The sequence below is a fragment of the Aspergillus piperis genome (assembly GCF_003184755.1).
Source record: "Aspergillus piperis CBS 112811 unplaced genomic scaffold BO85scaffold_3, whole genome shotgun sequence".
Taxonomy (NCBI): domain Eukaryota; kingdom Fungi; phylum Ascomycota; class Eurotiomycetes; order Eurotiales; family Aspergillaceae; genus Aspergillus; species Aspergillus piperis.
In genome coordinates this window covers 1,261,098-1,275,004 of record NW_020291593.1, presented here as the reverse complement: position 1 = coordinate 1,275,004, position 13,907 = coordinate 1,261,098, and the positions used below count along the sequence as shown (strand labels likewise).

Here is a 13,907-nt window from a genome sequence, read left to right as displayed (position 1 = left end):
CTATCACTACTATCTTCTTATCTGGTCAGCGCGGCTGTCCCGCCCCACCCACGTGACTGCAGCCTGTGGTGTCATTTTTCTGCCGTCTGAATAAGCCCAGGTGATTGCCTCTTTTGGGGGGAGGAACCGACTCTGGAGAGAGAATCTGGCAGCTTCTCCTCCCCGCAACCAGACTTTCCAACAGTCTCCCTTCGTCCGAAAACGTCACCAATTGGTCTGCTCTCGTCCAGGATTATCGCCACATGTTCCAATCCTTGTCCTAGTAGTTGCTTCTAGGCGCTATCGACCAGGATTTCTCTCGTTGGAGCCCTTCCATCTCTCATTAAACTACTGTCTAATGCGGTCATCGCAGTTGACCCGTCTGTACCACTTCACCTAATTTCAGTTGGGTGGTGCTTCTCTATTGGGCTGTGCCCCTCCAATCCCGAGTACGTGTCTCTAGTACTACTACTTAGTGCTATAGTGCTAGTAGTCGTTCTAGCAGTTGTTCCTACTGCCTTCTCTCTCTTTCTGCCTGGGATTCTCGGCTTCACATGATCGACCTTCCCCCCCGCAGTTCCCATCTCATCCTCACTTTGGTACTGCCACAGGCACAACGCTCAGCACCGGATGGGGCTCTCCGCACATTCCTGACCCTCTCTTCTCATATTTTCTCTCCTTGAGGTGTCGATAAGTACTTCTATTGATTCTTAAATGCTTAGGTAGTTACTAGCTACAGCAGTGCGTTCGTGCACTAGAGCACTCGCGCCTCCACCTTGTACGGCCCACCGGGCCTATCGCGCATATCTCTTGGCAGACCAGCTGGATATACTTCCCTCTGCCCCTCTTAACCAGACATCATCCGTTCCCCCGATATCCCGTCTACCTGCTTGCCTTAGGCGCAGCTGCGGACGGTTAGGCCCGGCGAGCTGGTCCACTGTGGTTCGAGCCTTTCATCTAGGCGTAGCCTGGTCGTTTTTCTAGTGTTGGCAGCTAAGCTGTAAGTGTCCCTTCCTCCGTCTAACTCCCTTTATCCCGAAGGTACCTTTGGGTTCCACCCCACAGCCAGCAGTTGCTCCCCGGGTATCATTGCGAAACGATGAATTGTTTCCCCCTAGGTGGCTTCTACCTATATATGATACCATTTTCGCTGCACTAGTCTTCCATATGTTTTTCTCGATCTCATGCCTTTCACCCTTCATGATCACATCTTCCTCGTGACGTGAGCCGTGGTCATGAGATAATCCTTCAGCCCCCTAATACTGCCCTGCCAATTTATCATAATATCTATCACAACATCTTGCCTCCTCGTCAATCCCTATACTATCCATCCGTCTTCTCCATAGATTCCATCATACGTCTCCAGGACGGGCTGCATTGTGCTGACACCATGTCCTACTCGTCCGTAGCAGTTCGCCACTTCACGGCCCCTAAGTCTCTAGGAAGCGCAATGGATTCTCTTCGTTCGAACTCAACCCCGGAGACCAAGATCAAGCCGTCTTCGGTCCCTACATCAGTGAATGGAGGAACATCAGAGCCACCGAAGAAGGGCTTGACCTTTGCGAACCAGGATTCGTTACCCAAATTACCAATTCCAGACCTGGAGCAAACATGCAGGCGATACCTTGAGTCGTTAGCCCCGCTACAGACACTTCGAGAGCAGGAGGAAACCAAGGCAGCTGTGCAGGACTTTCTCAAATCAGAAGGCCCTATTCTGCAAGAGAAGCTCAAGACCTATGCCTCGTCCAAAACAAGCTATATCGAACAATTCTGTATGTCATCAGACATTGAACTTATGCCCATGCCTTTTACGTCATCTGAGGCTGACTCATTCTGCTTATTGCAGGGTACGACTCTTATTTGAACTACGACAGCCGTAAGTGACAATGTGCATGAAACGTGGGGACTACTGTACTGATTTGCTGTGTGAAGCTGTTGTGCTGAACTTGAACCCCTTCTTCCTGCTGGAAGATGACCCGACCCCTGCGAGGAACAACCAGGTTACGAGAGCAGCTTCACTCGTTGTCTCTGCCTTGTCGTTTGTCCGTGCCGTGAGGCGGGAGGAACTCCCTCCCGACACTGTCCGGGGTACGCCTCTTTGCATGTATCAATACTCTCGCCTATTCGGAACAGCGCGTGTCCCGACCGACAATGGATGCGTGATAAGCCAGGATCCCCATGCGAAACATATTGTTGTCTTGTGTCGGGGTCAAATCTACTGGTTCGATGTGCTGGACGACAACAGTGACTTGATCATGAACGAAAAGGATATTGCGGTTAACCTCCAGGTCATCATTGGAGATGCAGAACAGACACCTATTCATGATGCGGCGAAGGGAGCGCTTGGTGTGTTGAGCACCGAGAACCGCAAGGTTTGGTCGGGATTGAGAGATATCCTCACCAAGGATGAAGGGTCGAACAACGCAGAATGTCTCAATATCGTGGACACGGCTCTGTTCGTTCTGTGCCTGGACTACACCGAACCACACAACACGTCGGAGCTTTGCGCCAATATGCTCTGCGGAACGAGCGAAGTGGTCCGAGGTGTGCAGGTCGGCACTTGTACCAACCGGTGGTATGACAAACTCCAGATCATTGTGTGTAAGAACGGCAGTGCAGGCATCAACTTCGAACATACTGGCGTAGATGGCCATACGGTACTCCGGTTTGCCAGCGACGTCTATACGGACACCATACTCCGCTTTGCTCGGACGATCAACGGCCAGGCACCGACCCTCTGGGCGACCTCCAGCCCTGATCCTGCGAAACGCGACCCTCGAAGCTTCGGCAATGTCAGCACAACACCCCGCAAGCTCGAGTGGGATATGGCGCCTGAGCTCAGCATCGCTCTGCGATTCGCCGAGTCCCACCTCTCCGATCTTTTGCAGCAACATGAGTTCCAGGTGCTCGACTTCAAGGGATATGGCAAGAATTTCATCACTTCCATGGGCTTCTCCCCGGATGCGTTTGTTCAGATGGCCTTCCAAGCAGCCTACTACGGACTCTACGGCCGCATGGAGAACACCTACGAACCTGCCATGACTAAAGTTTTCCTACACGGTCGAACCGAAGCAATTCGGACGGTGACTAACGAATGCGTCGACTTTATCAAGACGTTCTGGGGAGACAACCCGGCGGAGCAAAAGGTGAGCGCGCTCCGAAAAGCGACCGAGAAGCATACCGCCATCACGAAGGACTGCTCGAAGGGTCAGGGACAAGATAGACATCTTTATGCGCTGTACTGCCTGTGGCAACGGTCCTTTGATGACGGCGCGTCATCCGCGAACAACAGCGTCATCAGCAGCTCCAACGGGTACACCAGCCCTGTGGAGACCGCGTCCATTGAATCGCCCAAATCTTCTACATCGTTATCGGAAGATGGACTGTCTTCCAATGGCTACAGTGTACGTGGGATGCGCACCATGCCCGCAATCTTCAGCGACGCTGGCTGGGATAAGATCAACACCACCGTGCTGTCGACCTCCAACTGTGGAAATCCATGCCTACGACACTTTGGCTTCGGGCCCACGTCTGCGGATGGCTTCGGCATTGGCTACATAATCAAGGATGATTCAATCTCGTTCTGCGCCTCGTCTAAACATCGACAGACTGCGCGTCTTATGTACACGCTTGAATCGTACCTGATGGAGATCCGGAAGCTGCTGCGCACGGTCAACCACCGGCCTGCCAGCCCGCGCACGAGCAGAGCACGCGAGATGGAGATGATTGCCGAGCGGCTCCAGGGCGATCACCGCCGGGGCCGGATCGTCCGGGGGGATCCGGGCCAGCTGCATCGGGGTGCCGAGACACCCACGACGGACAGCGGAGAACTGGAGGACGATGGCATGGGCGGATGTAAGTTGCACCTTTGGAAGTGTGTTCCCTTGCGTTTAACGACACAGCTACTGACCACCGAATCAGATGGGTTCTTTGATGCAGGGATGCTGCTCCACGCGCTCAAGGGGCTGAATGCAGACCGGGAGCGGGGCACCGAAAAGCCCGAGAAACGTCGGTTTGTCGGGAAGAAGTTGCGGCTGAATGATTATTGAAGCTGTCTTGGTGTGGGTGTGAGATGAGCTGGCGTGGTCTACTGAGGCCCATGCACTGTGATTAGTTTCTTATTTTCCGTCACTCATTGCTCCTGATTTAGCCATGATGGGTGTTCGGGCGTATATACAACGTGATTGATACCAATGCGATAGATGATTTGCAGCGTTGAAAATTTCCCCACCATCTCTTTTGGATGAGATGCATAAACCTTGGGTGCCATACACCGCATCCACAACCAGATGGCGATGAAACAGCTGTCTGTCCTACTTGCAGTACTCCGTACATCCGTTCCGCACGCCGCTAGCCGACGCAGACCACGCCACGCGCGCGCGCGCGCCGGTTGAATTTTCATATCCCGGTGCATAGTAACTAGTAACCTACTTACTTAATCCTTCTGTATGTTAACTGGTTATTGACTAGTTAGTTGTTAGTGATAAATGTAATTAATCAGCTTGCACGATCTCGATTTGTCTCCATCAGAACCGGCCCGGTAACAACCTTTAATCTCGCTAGGTTGAGACTAGAATCATGCCACTGGGGGCAATGAGACACGTAGTACAACTGCATTCAGGCCGTAACGGTTTCTCCAGTCTCTTTTTCTTTTTCCAACACGCAAATCGACAAAAGAAGAAAAGAAAGATTTGTAGAGCAACAACTAATCAATTTATTTTGATTATCTCTATTTGAAAGTGATAGTGGATGGATGGATGGATGGATGGGCTGCCAACTGACCCTCCCGATTACGAACGATTGAACTGGGGAGCCAATCACGAAGATTGGGTGAATCTGCCAGTGTTGTTAGGTAGTAAGGGTGGTGGTTGTTCACGCCACCCGCTAAGGTAGTAAGTAAGTAAGTAAGTGAGTAGATTTGTGCCCAACGCTGTCTTGCATATTGCATGCTGCATACATAACATAGTATTTTACTAGTAGTGGACTTGCATTGGGGTTAGTGGGTTATTGGGGAGGTCTGTGTTTTGAGGTTGGAGTAGGTAGGTAGCCTATCGGTTTTTGGTGATAAGAGTGTCTAAGGGAGTATCTCTGCATATGGTTGTTATGGGAAGAGTGAAGACCGTTGAAGTTGGGTCTGTGTACTGGTGAATAAGTAGTTGTAGGATTTGGGTTGGCGTTGGGGGGTATACTACTACTAAGTAGTGTGCTACAGAGTACAGCCAAGGTAGCTTGTCGTGCATATGCATGTGTATATATGTACGTGTATCATGTATGTATGTATGTATATATGTATGTCGGTCGGAAAGGAAAGATGATTCCTTTTCGTATGTGACTGGTGTGTGATGGTGTTGCGGTGGCATTGGTGGTGATGATGGTGGTGTATAGTAGATACGGGTGTTGTGGATATTATCATTCCGGTGTTGGGCTACCACTACTACTGCGATTCAGGTTTGAGTTTGGTTATATTGCTTTACGAGGCTAGATATATGTACATGTAGTATTTGGTTTTAATGTAGGTACATGGTTTATTATTGCATTAAGAAATTAAGAAACAGTTTGTGTGTGTTACCTGCCTAGTTAGCTGGTAAATTCATTCCCACGGTAACATATCCCGTCTATCTTCGTCTATCCTAATTAAACTTCCATAACAGAGACAGGACCTTTAGTCTAGTTGTTGTTCAGTAATAAATAAAAAAGCCGCCTTTACCACCGGCTAAATAACCATCCAATGATATACTCGGCTGGTGAGATCATACCGATCAGACCCCTTCCTGTTAGTGAAGATCAAATGGTCGAACTAAGTTGGTTTTAGTTAACACTAAAGACAGACTTACTACTAAGTCTAACTACTGCAGTACTAGGCGTAAGTAAGGAAGTAAAAAAGAGTTATGCAGTTGTTTTCTGCTTCCAGGGAATTTCTGCCGGGTCCGCCGCTATCCGAATTTCGCCAAAAATGCAAAAATTAGGCCCAGTCATTTTTTCGTTTCTGCACAGCCTACAGCGTGCTGATGTCTACCGCGTGGTGTATTCTGCGTCCCACAGTAACTCTTTTCCCCCAAACACACACACACACACACACACACACACACCTATTTTTCTTTTTTTCGCCCCCCCCGGTATGACGCTAACCGTAACGGGACCTGGTTGCTTGGATTCCGGCCAGTCATGTGCAGCACGTGATTCTTCCTGGCGGCAACTCTGAGAGTTTGCTCGGACATTTCCCAGAAGTTGTTTGAAGTATTACACATAGAAGGAACCAAGTACTACTACTACTACTACGACGACGACGAGGAGTAAGGCTACTAGATAATTTATCTCTCCCATAGTCTATTGACGGGGAGAGAAAGCTCATTCTTTTTATTTATGTTTTACTTTCACTTTTCTCGGGCATATCTTGTATAAAGTGAGTATCTTAAATTCCCTCATACTATTTATCTCTGTACTTGGTTTGTTTCAAATTTGGTGTCTAGCTGTCTTGTCTGCCTGCCTGCCTGTCTGTCTGCCTGCATTTCCCGACACCGGAGACGTGCTGAGATCTGCTCGCGGCCGGAACCAAATTACGTGCCTTGACTCGACTGAGTATCGCGCCGCGGAGTTGGTGCCTTAAGCAGTTCAATTTTCAGGCGCTCAGGCTGCAGGTTGGTTGGTTGCTGCTGTTACTGCTGTTACTGCTCTTGTTACTTACTGCTATTACTGCTTTTTTTTTCTTTGACTGCTACTAGACTGGTTCAGTACAGTCAGTGCAGACGACAGCAGTAATCATCATCATCATCATCATCATTAATTTTCCCATCACTTTCTACCAATCTGTTGCATTTCCACACCCTCATTTCCCCTTCTTCCTTATTTTCCCAAGAAAGTCAGTCAGTCAGGCCATCGTCGCTCTGGCCCGGATCCACAGCTTGGACCCGTCGTCCGACGTGACGCTGGATTGCTGGGATTGGCTCTTCCGCCTTCCCTTTTCCTCTGCTGCTATTTCCCCCTGCCTTCTTCTTGCTTCCTGCTTTTGCTGCTAGCGTCCAAAGTTCCCCATCGGCCCCTGCACTCGTTGGCGAACGAACATCCTTTTTGCTGCTTGGTCCTGCACCACACGGCAAATCTTCTCGCTCCGTTGCCCTCAAACCGGAGGAGGGGCTTGCTTGACCTGACTTGCGCTCTCTCTACCAATGCTGTGTGGTGATACTGCGCTGCTGATACCGATCTCATCATCCACTTGCTAATTTTACTTCCACCCACCCGTTCCACCCGGTCCCTATCTTTATCGCTTTCCCTGCTGGTGTTTTTCTGCTGCTGCTGCTTCGCATGATCCCTATACCCAGCAATTCGTCTCTGGGAGCTCGGATCATCCAGCCTTGCAGTCCACCAACCCTTTCTTCCTTCGTCATCACTACTACTACTACTGCTACCACCACTACTACTACCTCTCTTATCTTGTACCCCCAATATCCAGTTCCGTTTCGCCAGCCTTAATAATCCTTCCTTTTTTATTCTATTCTATTTTCTTTCCCTCCTTTACCTCGTCGGAATTCAAACTGCGACAAGACATACCAAAAAAGGTTCCTGCGCCATATTGACCGATCTACAGCACAAGTCCTTTCCGAACTCTTAACGTCCTCTCCCCCGACCGCTGGGATTCCCTCTCCTGCCGTCGATCAGCGGTCGCATATTCCGACGACGGCATCCTTATCGACTTCCGACCAATTTCACCCTTCGTTCTTCCCATCTTGAGATGATGGCGGCAGCGCTTGATCAACCCCTTTTCGACCCGATCGCCGGCGCTCCGGCGACCGATGCAGCCTCTATTACTCCTCCCCAGAGCGTGAACGGCAAGAAAGAGGTGCCCGATGGAGTTCCGTCAGAGCTCTCCGATCTCGAGCTCGATCCCAATGTCAACGGCGCCCAGGAGATACCATCGGTAGAGGCGGACGATGAGGAGATTGAGCCGGACCATTACTATGGCGGCGGCAAGATTCCGGTGTTCAAGCCGGTGAGTCCTCCACCATATTACCCATCCTAGGCCAAGGTTTGGGCTAATGGGCATCTCAATAGACTATGGATCAGTTCCGCGACTTCCAATCGTTCATCAACAAGGTCGAGGAGTATGGCATGCGCTCCGGAATCATCAAAGTTATTCCTCCTAAAGAATGGTATGGCTCGGCGCTTATGCGGACAAACACTCATGGCAGCACGCTAACCGATGTGACCAACTTTAGGACTGATTCTCTACCGCCCCTTGATGAAGCCGTTAAGAAGATCCGTGTGAAGAACCCGATCATGCAGGAATTCCATGGCTCGCACGGAACATACACACAAGCGAACATCGAGAGACAAAGATCATACAATCTACCCCAGTGGAAAGCTTTGTGTGAGGAAAGCAGTCACCAGCCACCTGCGCGGAGAGGTGAACGGCGCCGGAATCAGGACCGAGTGACCCGGGCTCCTTCTGCTCCCAAAACCCAGACCGCTCGATCGGATTCTCAGAAACGTCGTGCTGGTCCTGGTCGCCCGCCAAAACGGGCCAACCAGGTGAAGGTCAAGGAAGAACCGCCAGCCGACGAGGGCCTGGATAAGATCAAGCCGGAAGGCCCGCCAACACCCGTGTCTCCCGAATCGAACCCCGTCGAGGCGAAAAACGAGGAACTGAGCGACGGCGAATCCTTGCCCGGCCCGAAGCCCAAAGGACGACAACCCAAGTCTGTTACATCTCGCAGAAAGCACAACAAGGGCGATGCGATCGATTATGTGGACGAAGAAGCCTTCCAGGACTTTGATTACCGCATCGATGATAGCCAGGATTACACCTACGAAAGATGCGAGGAGCTGGAGACCAACTACTGGAAATCCCTGATGTTCAACAACCCTATGTACGGTGCCGATATGCCGGGATCTCTTTTCGATGATAACATCACGACTTCATGGAATGTCGCCCGATTACCCAATCTGCTGGATGTCTTGGGGCAGAAGGTGCCTGGTGTCAACACGGCGTACCTTTATCTGGGAATGTGGAAAGCTACTTTCGCGTGGCACCTGGAGGATGTGGATCTCTACAGTATCAACTATATCCACTTCGGTGCTCCCAAGCAGTGGTACAGCATCTCTCAAGAAGATGCTCCTCGCTTTGAACAAGCCATGAAGAGTAAGGCTCCATCCCGAAGTCAGATGTTGGGTAGGCCGTGACGCTAATGTTGACTTGATAGGTATCTGGCAAAGTGACGCTAAGAATTGCGACCAATTCCTCCGCCACAAGACCTACCTTGTTTCGCCGAATCTGCTCAAGTCCCAGTACGGCATTACAGTGAACAAGTTAGTGCACTACGAGGGCGAGTTCGTCATCACCTACCCTTACGGATATCATTCCGGTTACAATTTGGGGTACAACTGCGCCGAGTCGGTCAACTTCGCAACGGAGAAGTGGCTCGATTACGGCCGGGTGGCCAAGAAGTGCAACTGTGAGGCCGATAGTGTCTGGATCGATGTTGACGAGATCGAACGGAAGCTTCGGGGCGAAGCTACTCCGGAGTATTTCGGCGAATACGAAAGTGATCTCGACGAGATTGAAGGTGCGTCGGATCTCTTGACGCCTCCCCGCAGTGTTCCGGAAAAGACATCTACGCGTGGGCGGAAGCGCAAGAATGATGGTGAATCCACCAAGGCGAAACGCATGCGGGTTGCCATGGATGTTCCCAGAAAGATACCATGTGTCTTGTGTCCCAACAATCTGGATTATGAGGACCTGTTGCCGACCGAAGATGGCAAGTCCCATGCCCACCGTCGCTGTGCCTTGTACACGGAAGAGACCTCCATCCTCCGCGATGAGTCTGGCAAGGAGGTGGTGTGTGATGTGGATAAGATCCCCAAGGCCCGCATGGGTCTCAAGTGTCTCTTCTGTCGTGAAGTGCGCGGGGCATGCTTCCAGTGCAACTTTGGCAAGTGTACACGGTCATACCACGCCACCTGTGCACTTTTGGCGGGTGTGCAGGTGGAGCAGGGTCAGATCGCCGTGATTGCGGACGATGGGAATCAGTACTCGATCCCCAGTGTGGACCTCAAGTGCAAGTACCATCGCCAGAAGAAGCCGTCCTGGATGGCTAGCGGCGAATCCCCCGACTATGACCGCAAGCTCATCCAGACGGCACGGGGCTTGGTGGCTGGGGATCTGGTGCAGTTCCAGGCGGACAAGGAAATTAACGGTGCGATTGTGCTTCAGAACCGACCGGAGGAACGCACGTTACTGGTCAAGGTGCTGCCACGAGGGTAAGTTTTTCTTTGGTGCCCCACGAAGAGGCTGCATGAAGAGCCCCGCGGGCCTCCATTTGTTTGGAGATTACCCGATCGGGCAAGGATGATATCGCAGGGGCTAACCGTTCGATGTGTAGGGACGTAATTGAGTTACCGTACCGGTGGATGCTGGTTGTTCGCAGGAGCAACTTCTCACCGCTGGCTCCAGGTACCAGGCCATTACCAGCCCACTTGGCCCGCAAACCCGAGGCGCGGAAGGAGTTGGAATCGGCAGTGCCGGTGGCAGGGAATCCATTTGGCGATGGGCGATCTCCGTATCAGTGGGCCGAGTTCGAGACGGTGGACAGCACTAATCACCCTAACCACCAGTCCGCCCCACCATCCACGCAGGTCGACCTCAGCAAGAGCGAACAGATCTGGTATTACCTGGGCGAATCCTCCACCGAGTGTAGGGCACAGTATACGCACAGCCCTAGCGTGCCTATCCACAACCCGCGCGCGAATTTCCTGGACAGCGTCAAGTCGCTCGGCGCCGTGATGGCCCGACTCCCCTCCTCCTACCCCCACCATCTCGCTCCGCCTCATCATTATGCTGGTGCTGGTGTTGGTGCCCCTCACCCTCATCTCCTGTCTCCCTTGACCGCCTCTGCTGCTGCTGCCGCCGTTTCTGCTGCTGCCGCCACTACTGCTGCTGCCACGACCACCACGACCACCACCTCCGCCGCCGCCGCCGCCGCTGCTGCTGCCGCATCCCGCCGCCCTTCCCTGTTGCAGCACGCTCCTCTTGCCCCTCCTCGTCCTGCGCCTCCCACTGCCTCCTCCCCTGCTGCGATGCCGTCTGCTTACCGATCCTTGCCAACTCAATCAGCCCGCCATGCTCCGTATCCCCAGGTCACCAAATCTCACCATCATCAATCCCTTTCCCGTCCGCAGCAACTTCATAATCACCTTCACCATCAACAGCAGCAGCAGCAGCAGCAGCAGACCCCCAATAACCTCCCCGCCAATAATTTCGCCAATGTCAGAGAGCTCATTGCCCGTCGTCGCTTGGCCCAGATCACCGACCATGCCAATGTCTTCGCCGGGTATACCATTGTCAGCCCGGAGTTGGTCGTAGAGACCCTCCTGGGCCCAATGGGCTCGGTACCACCGCCGAGCGGGTTGGAGAAATTGGAACTGGCCATGGCTCAGCAGCGAGTGCAGCCTCGGGCACCGGATGGAACACTGTTGCCGCTGCAACCCCTCAACATGCGGTCCGAGGAGGTGACACGGTTGTTACAAATGCTCCGCTTCTCGCTGGTGAGTCATCGGGATCGGCTGGACGTGCTGCAGAAAAAGGAGTCGGAAAACATCAAGCAAGAGGCCGCCAATGGAGGTAGCCTGGCCGCCACTAAGTTGCCTCGCAAGTATGCCTACCTTGAGCAGCAACGGGAGCAGGTTCCGACCGTCTACCAGTCCCCATACGACATGCCCTCCGGGTTTACAGAGTATGCTCAGAAGACCTATGGCCTGACTCCCTGCCAACCCGAACTGCCCAAGCCCTCTTTGGCAAACGACTACTTTGCCAGCCTCTCCCCAGAGGATCAGGAAAAGATTCTGAAGACGTGTGGCAGTTTCGTTCAGCGAGCCATCGAACGGTCGGCTAGTCACAGCCGCCAAAGCTCCGCCTCCAACCTCCGGCTAGCGTCAGCGCTGGCACAGCAGACCGAGAACCCGACCATCGATATCACCACTGTCGAGGACATGCCATTCCCAAACCTCGATTTCCCGCTGCATGCCGATTCTCCATGCTCGAGTTTCAGTCGGTCGCATCTGCGGTTCCAGTCACCCAATGACTTTACCAACCACGGGACCGAGACCCACCACGACCACCATGACCTCTTCGGGGACCAACAAGCCAACACAAGGTTCTGGCAGCATGGGCCTTGGGCAGCGGGTGATGGTAACACCCCCAACGAAGAGACCCGACCGTTCTTTGGACCTCATGAACGGCTGAAGCATGACTATGCTTCCTCAGATATCTCTCTGGGCCGTGGTGGCCCGGGTTCTCTGCACTCCGTCGACATGGCCGGCTTTGGCCTGGATGGAACGGACGACATCTGCAACGTTCTGAGCCCATGATGCTGGGGGCCGTGCGTGCGTGACCTCATTGTATTTGGCGTGCTATTATCACTGCATCAACATGTAACGACTTATCTGGATTGACGACTGCATGACTGGGCGTTTGCGAATTGTTTTGCTTGTTTTATTTCCCCCATTTCTGTGCTTTTGAACGGTTCTTTTCGTGATCACTTGGGCGATGATCATTGACGACGGAGTTGAAGCTAGCTGGCTGGTTGCGACTCAACTTGAGGCCTTGTCTACTGGAGGCCATGCATGATCTTGTTTTCATTGTCTGCGAGGGAGTTGATTGAAGTGATGAAGGCGAAGGAGTCCAGTATACAGATTCAAGGAGAGCGACCGGCTGGCCCCCCTCAAAAAGTGGCGGTGGGCAAGTCGGCCAGGTGGCCATCCGCCATACCCAACCCAACGCCAGGCGTTCTTGATGCCCGGGCTGGCCCACCCACCGCCGTTCCCGCGATCATTTGTTTCCCCCCGTCGATATCCATCCCTCTTCCCTGCTTTCGTTGCCCCTATCTTCCCTCCTATCTACCGTGCCCCTTGTCACCTTTCCTCCTTTGCCTGCCTGGACCCTCTCCCTACTTTACCTCTATCTGTTGGAGAGATATTGGGGCCTACTTTCGCCCCTCTACTTCTGGTCCGCACGTACACTAGACATGTCACACACACAAAAAAAGAAAATCACGAAAGACAAACACAAAAACTTCCATTTCGATATCAATGGATTTTTCTCCTGCGAAGATGATGGACTTGTCTCTGTTATAGTGAACCACTTTCCCCCTGTTTGATACCCCCCACCTACATGCCCTTCCCCTGTGTTTTCCTATTCGTTCGGATCTTACCCTCTCGGTCGAGCTGATGTGTTTGTTATCCCCTCCCCCTCCTGCCCGCTTTCTCCCCCGCATTTTCTCTATCTTTATTCCGTGGCGCTCATCCTTGCCTGATGCCCTGTTTGAGCACTGGAGTCCGACATGAGGCTCGAGTGTTGCTGGTGTGGGGGTGGCAATGGATGTGGCAGCCGTCATCTACTTAATAAGTAGTGACAAGACACCAGCCGTGATGTACGTTGGAATGGATAGTTGTGAAACTCCGAAATCGCTAGAAATCATACTATTATTTGACCCGAGGAAGAGTGCTATATATATGTATATATAATCTATAACTGAAGTAGATATATCCTCGCCTTCCAAATATGCCCTACAGTATTTTTACTACTTACTACCAGTACTATTTAAGATTAGATGTAGTCAATTTAGGCAGTAGTAATCCCTCGTAGACAGACCCAGATCCGGCACCCACCCTGTTACCCCACGAACCAGGCAGTTCAGCACCATGGTTCGCAAAAGTGAGGAGCGAGCGGATGTGACGGAGACTTCCCCCTCCCCACCCACAGGAGAAGGAGAGGAGAACCGCGCGGAGGCTATGACCCAGTCAGTCCAACTTATCCGGCAGGATTCCCTTTCCGAGGCATCAGTGCTACAAAATAAGTAATAAGTAAGCTTTGTTTCGCCCTCGTGTTTGTTAAGTGTCACGAGTCCCTAGCTTATGATGTACACGACACTGCAGAA

The 13,907-nt window shown here is 52.2% G+C and overlaps 2 protein-coding genes across 2 annotated transcripts; both read left to right on the top strand.

The window, feature by feature from the left end:
• The first annotated feature begins 1,275 nt into the window (after positions 1-1,275).
• Positions 1,276-4,070, top strand: BO85DRAFT_189795 (choline/carnitine O-acyltransferase). The gene is made up of 3 exons (XM_025654424.1): positions 1,276-1,751; positions 1,826-1,855; positions 1,912-4,070. Exons 1-3 carry the CDS (start codon positions 1,370-1,372, stop codon positions 4,026-4,028), a joined length of 2,529 nt encoding a protein of 842 aa, XP_025519118.1. The 5' UTR covers positions 1,276-1,369; the 3' UTR covers positions 4,029-4,070.
• Positions 4,071-7,711: 3,641 nt separating this feature from the next.
• On the top strand, positions 7,712-12,339 carry BO85DRAFT_484937 (putative jumonji family transcription factor; the record flags this gene model as incomplete). The annotated part of the gene is made up of 5 exons (XM_025663276.1): positions 7,712-7,966; positions 8,029-8,126; positions 8,193-9,115; positions 9,177-10,233; positions 10,356-12,339. 5 exons carry the CDS (start codon positions 7,712-7,714, stop codon positions 12,337-12,339), a joined length of 4,317 nt encoding a protein of 1,438 aa, XP_025519117.1.
• Positions 12,340-13,907: the final 1,568 nt, after the last annotated feature.

Excerpts from the sequence above, each read along its gene's own strand:
- BO85DRAFT_189795 (XM_025654424.1), top strand. The coding sequence starts at position 1,370 with ATGTCCTACTCGTCCGTAGCAGTTCGCCACTTCACGGCCCCTAAGTCT. Across the intron at positions 1,752-1,825 it reads AAGCTATATCGAACAATTCT|GGTACGACTCTTATTTGAAC; the intron begins GTATGTCATCAG and ends TGCTTATTGCAG. Across the intron at positions 1,856-1,911 it reads TTATTTGAACTACGACAGCC|CTGTTGTGCTGAACTTGAAC; the intron begins GTAAGTGACAAT and ends TGCTGTGTGAAG.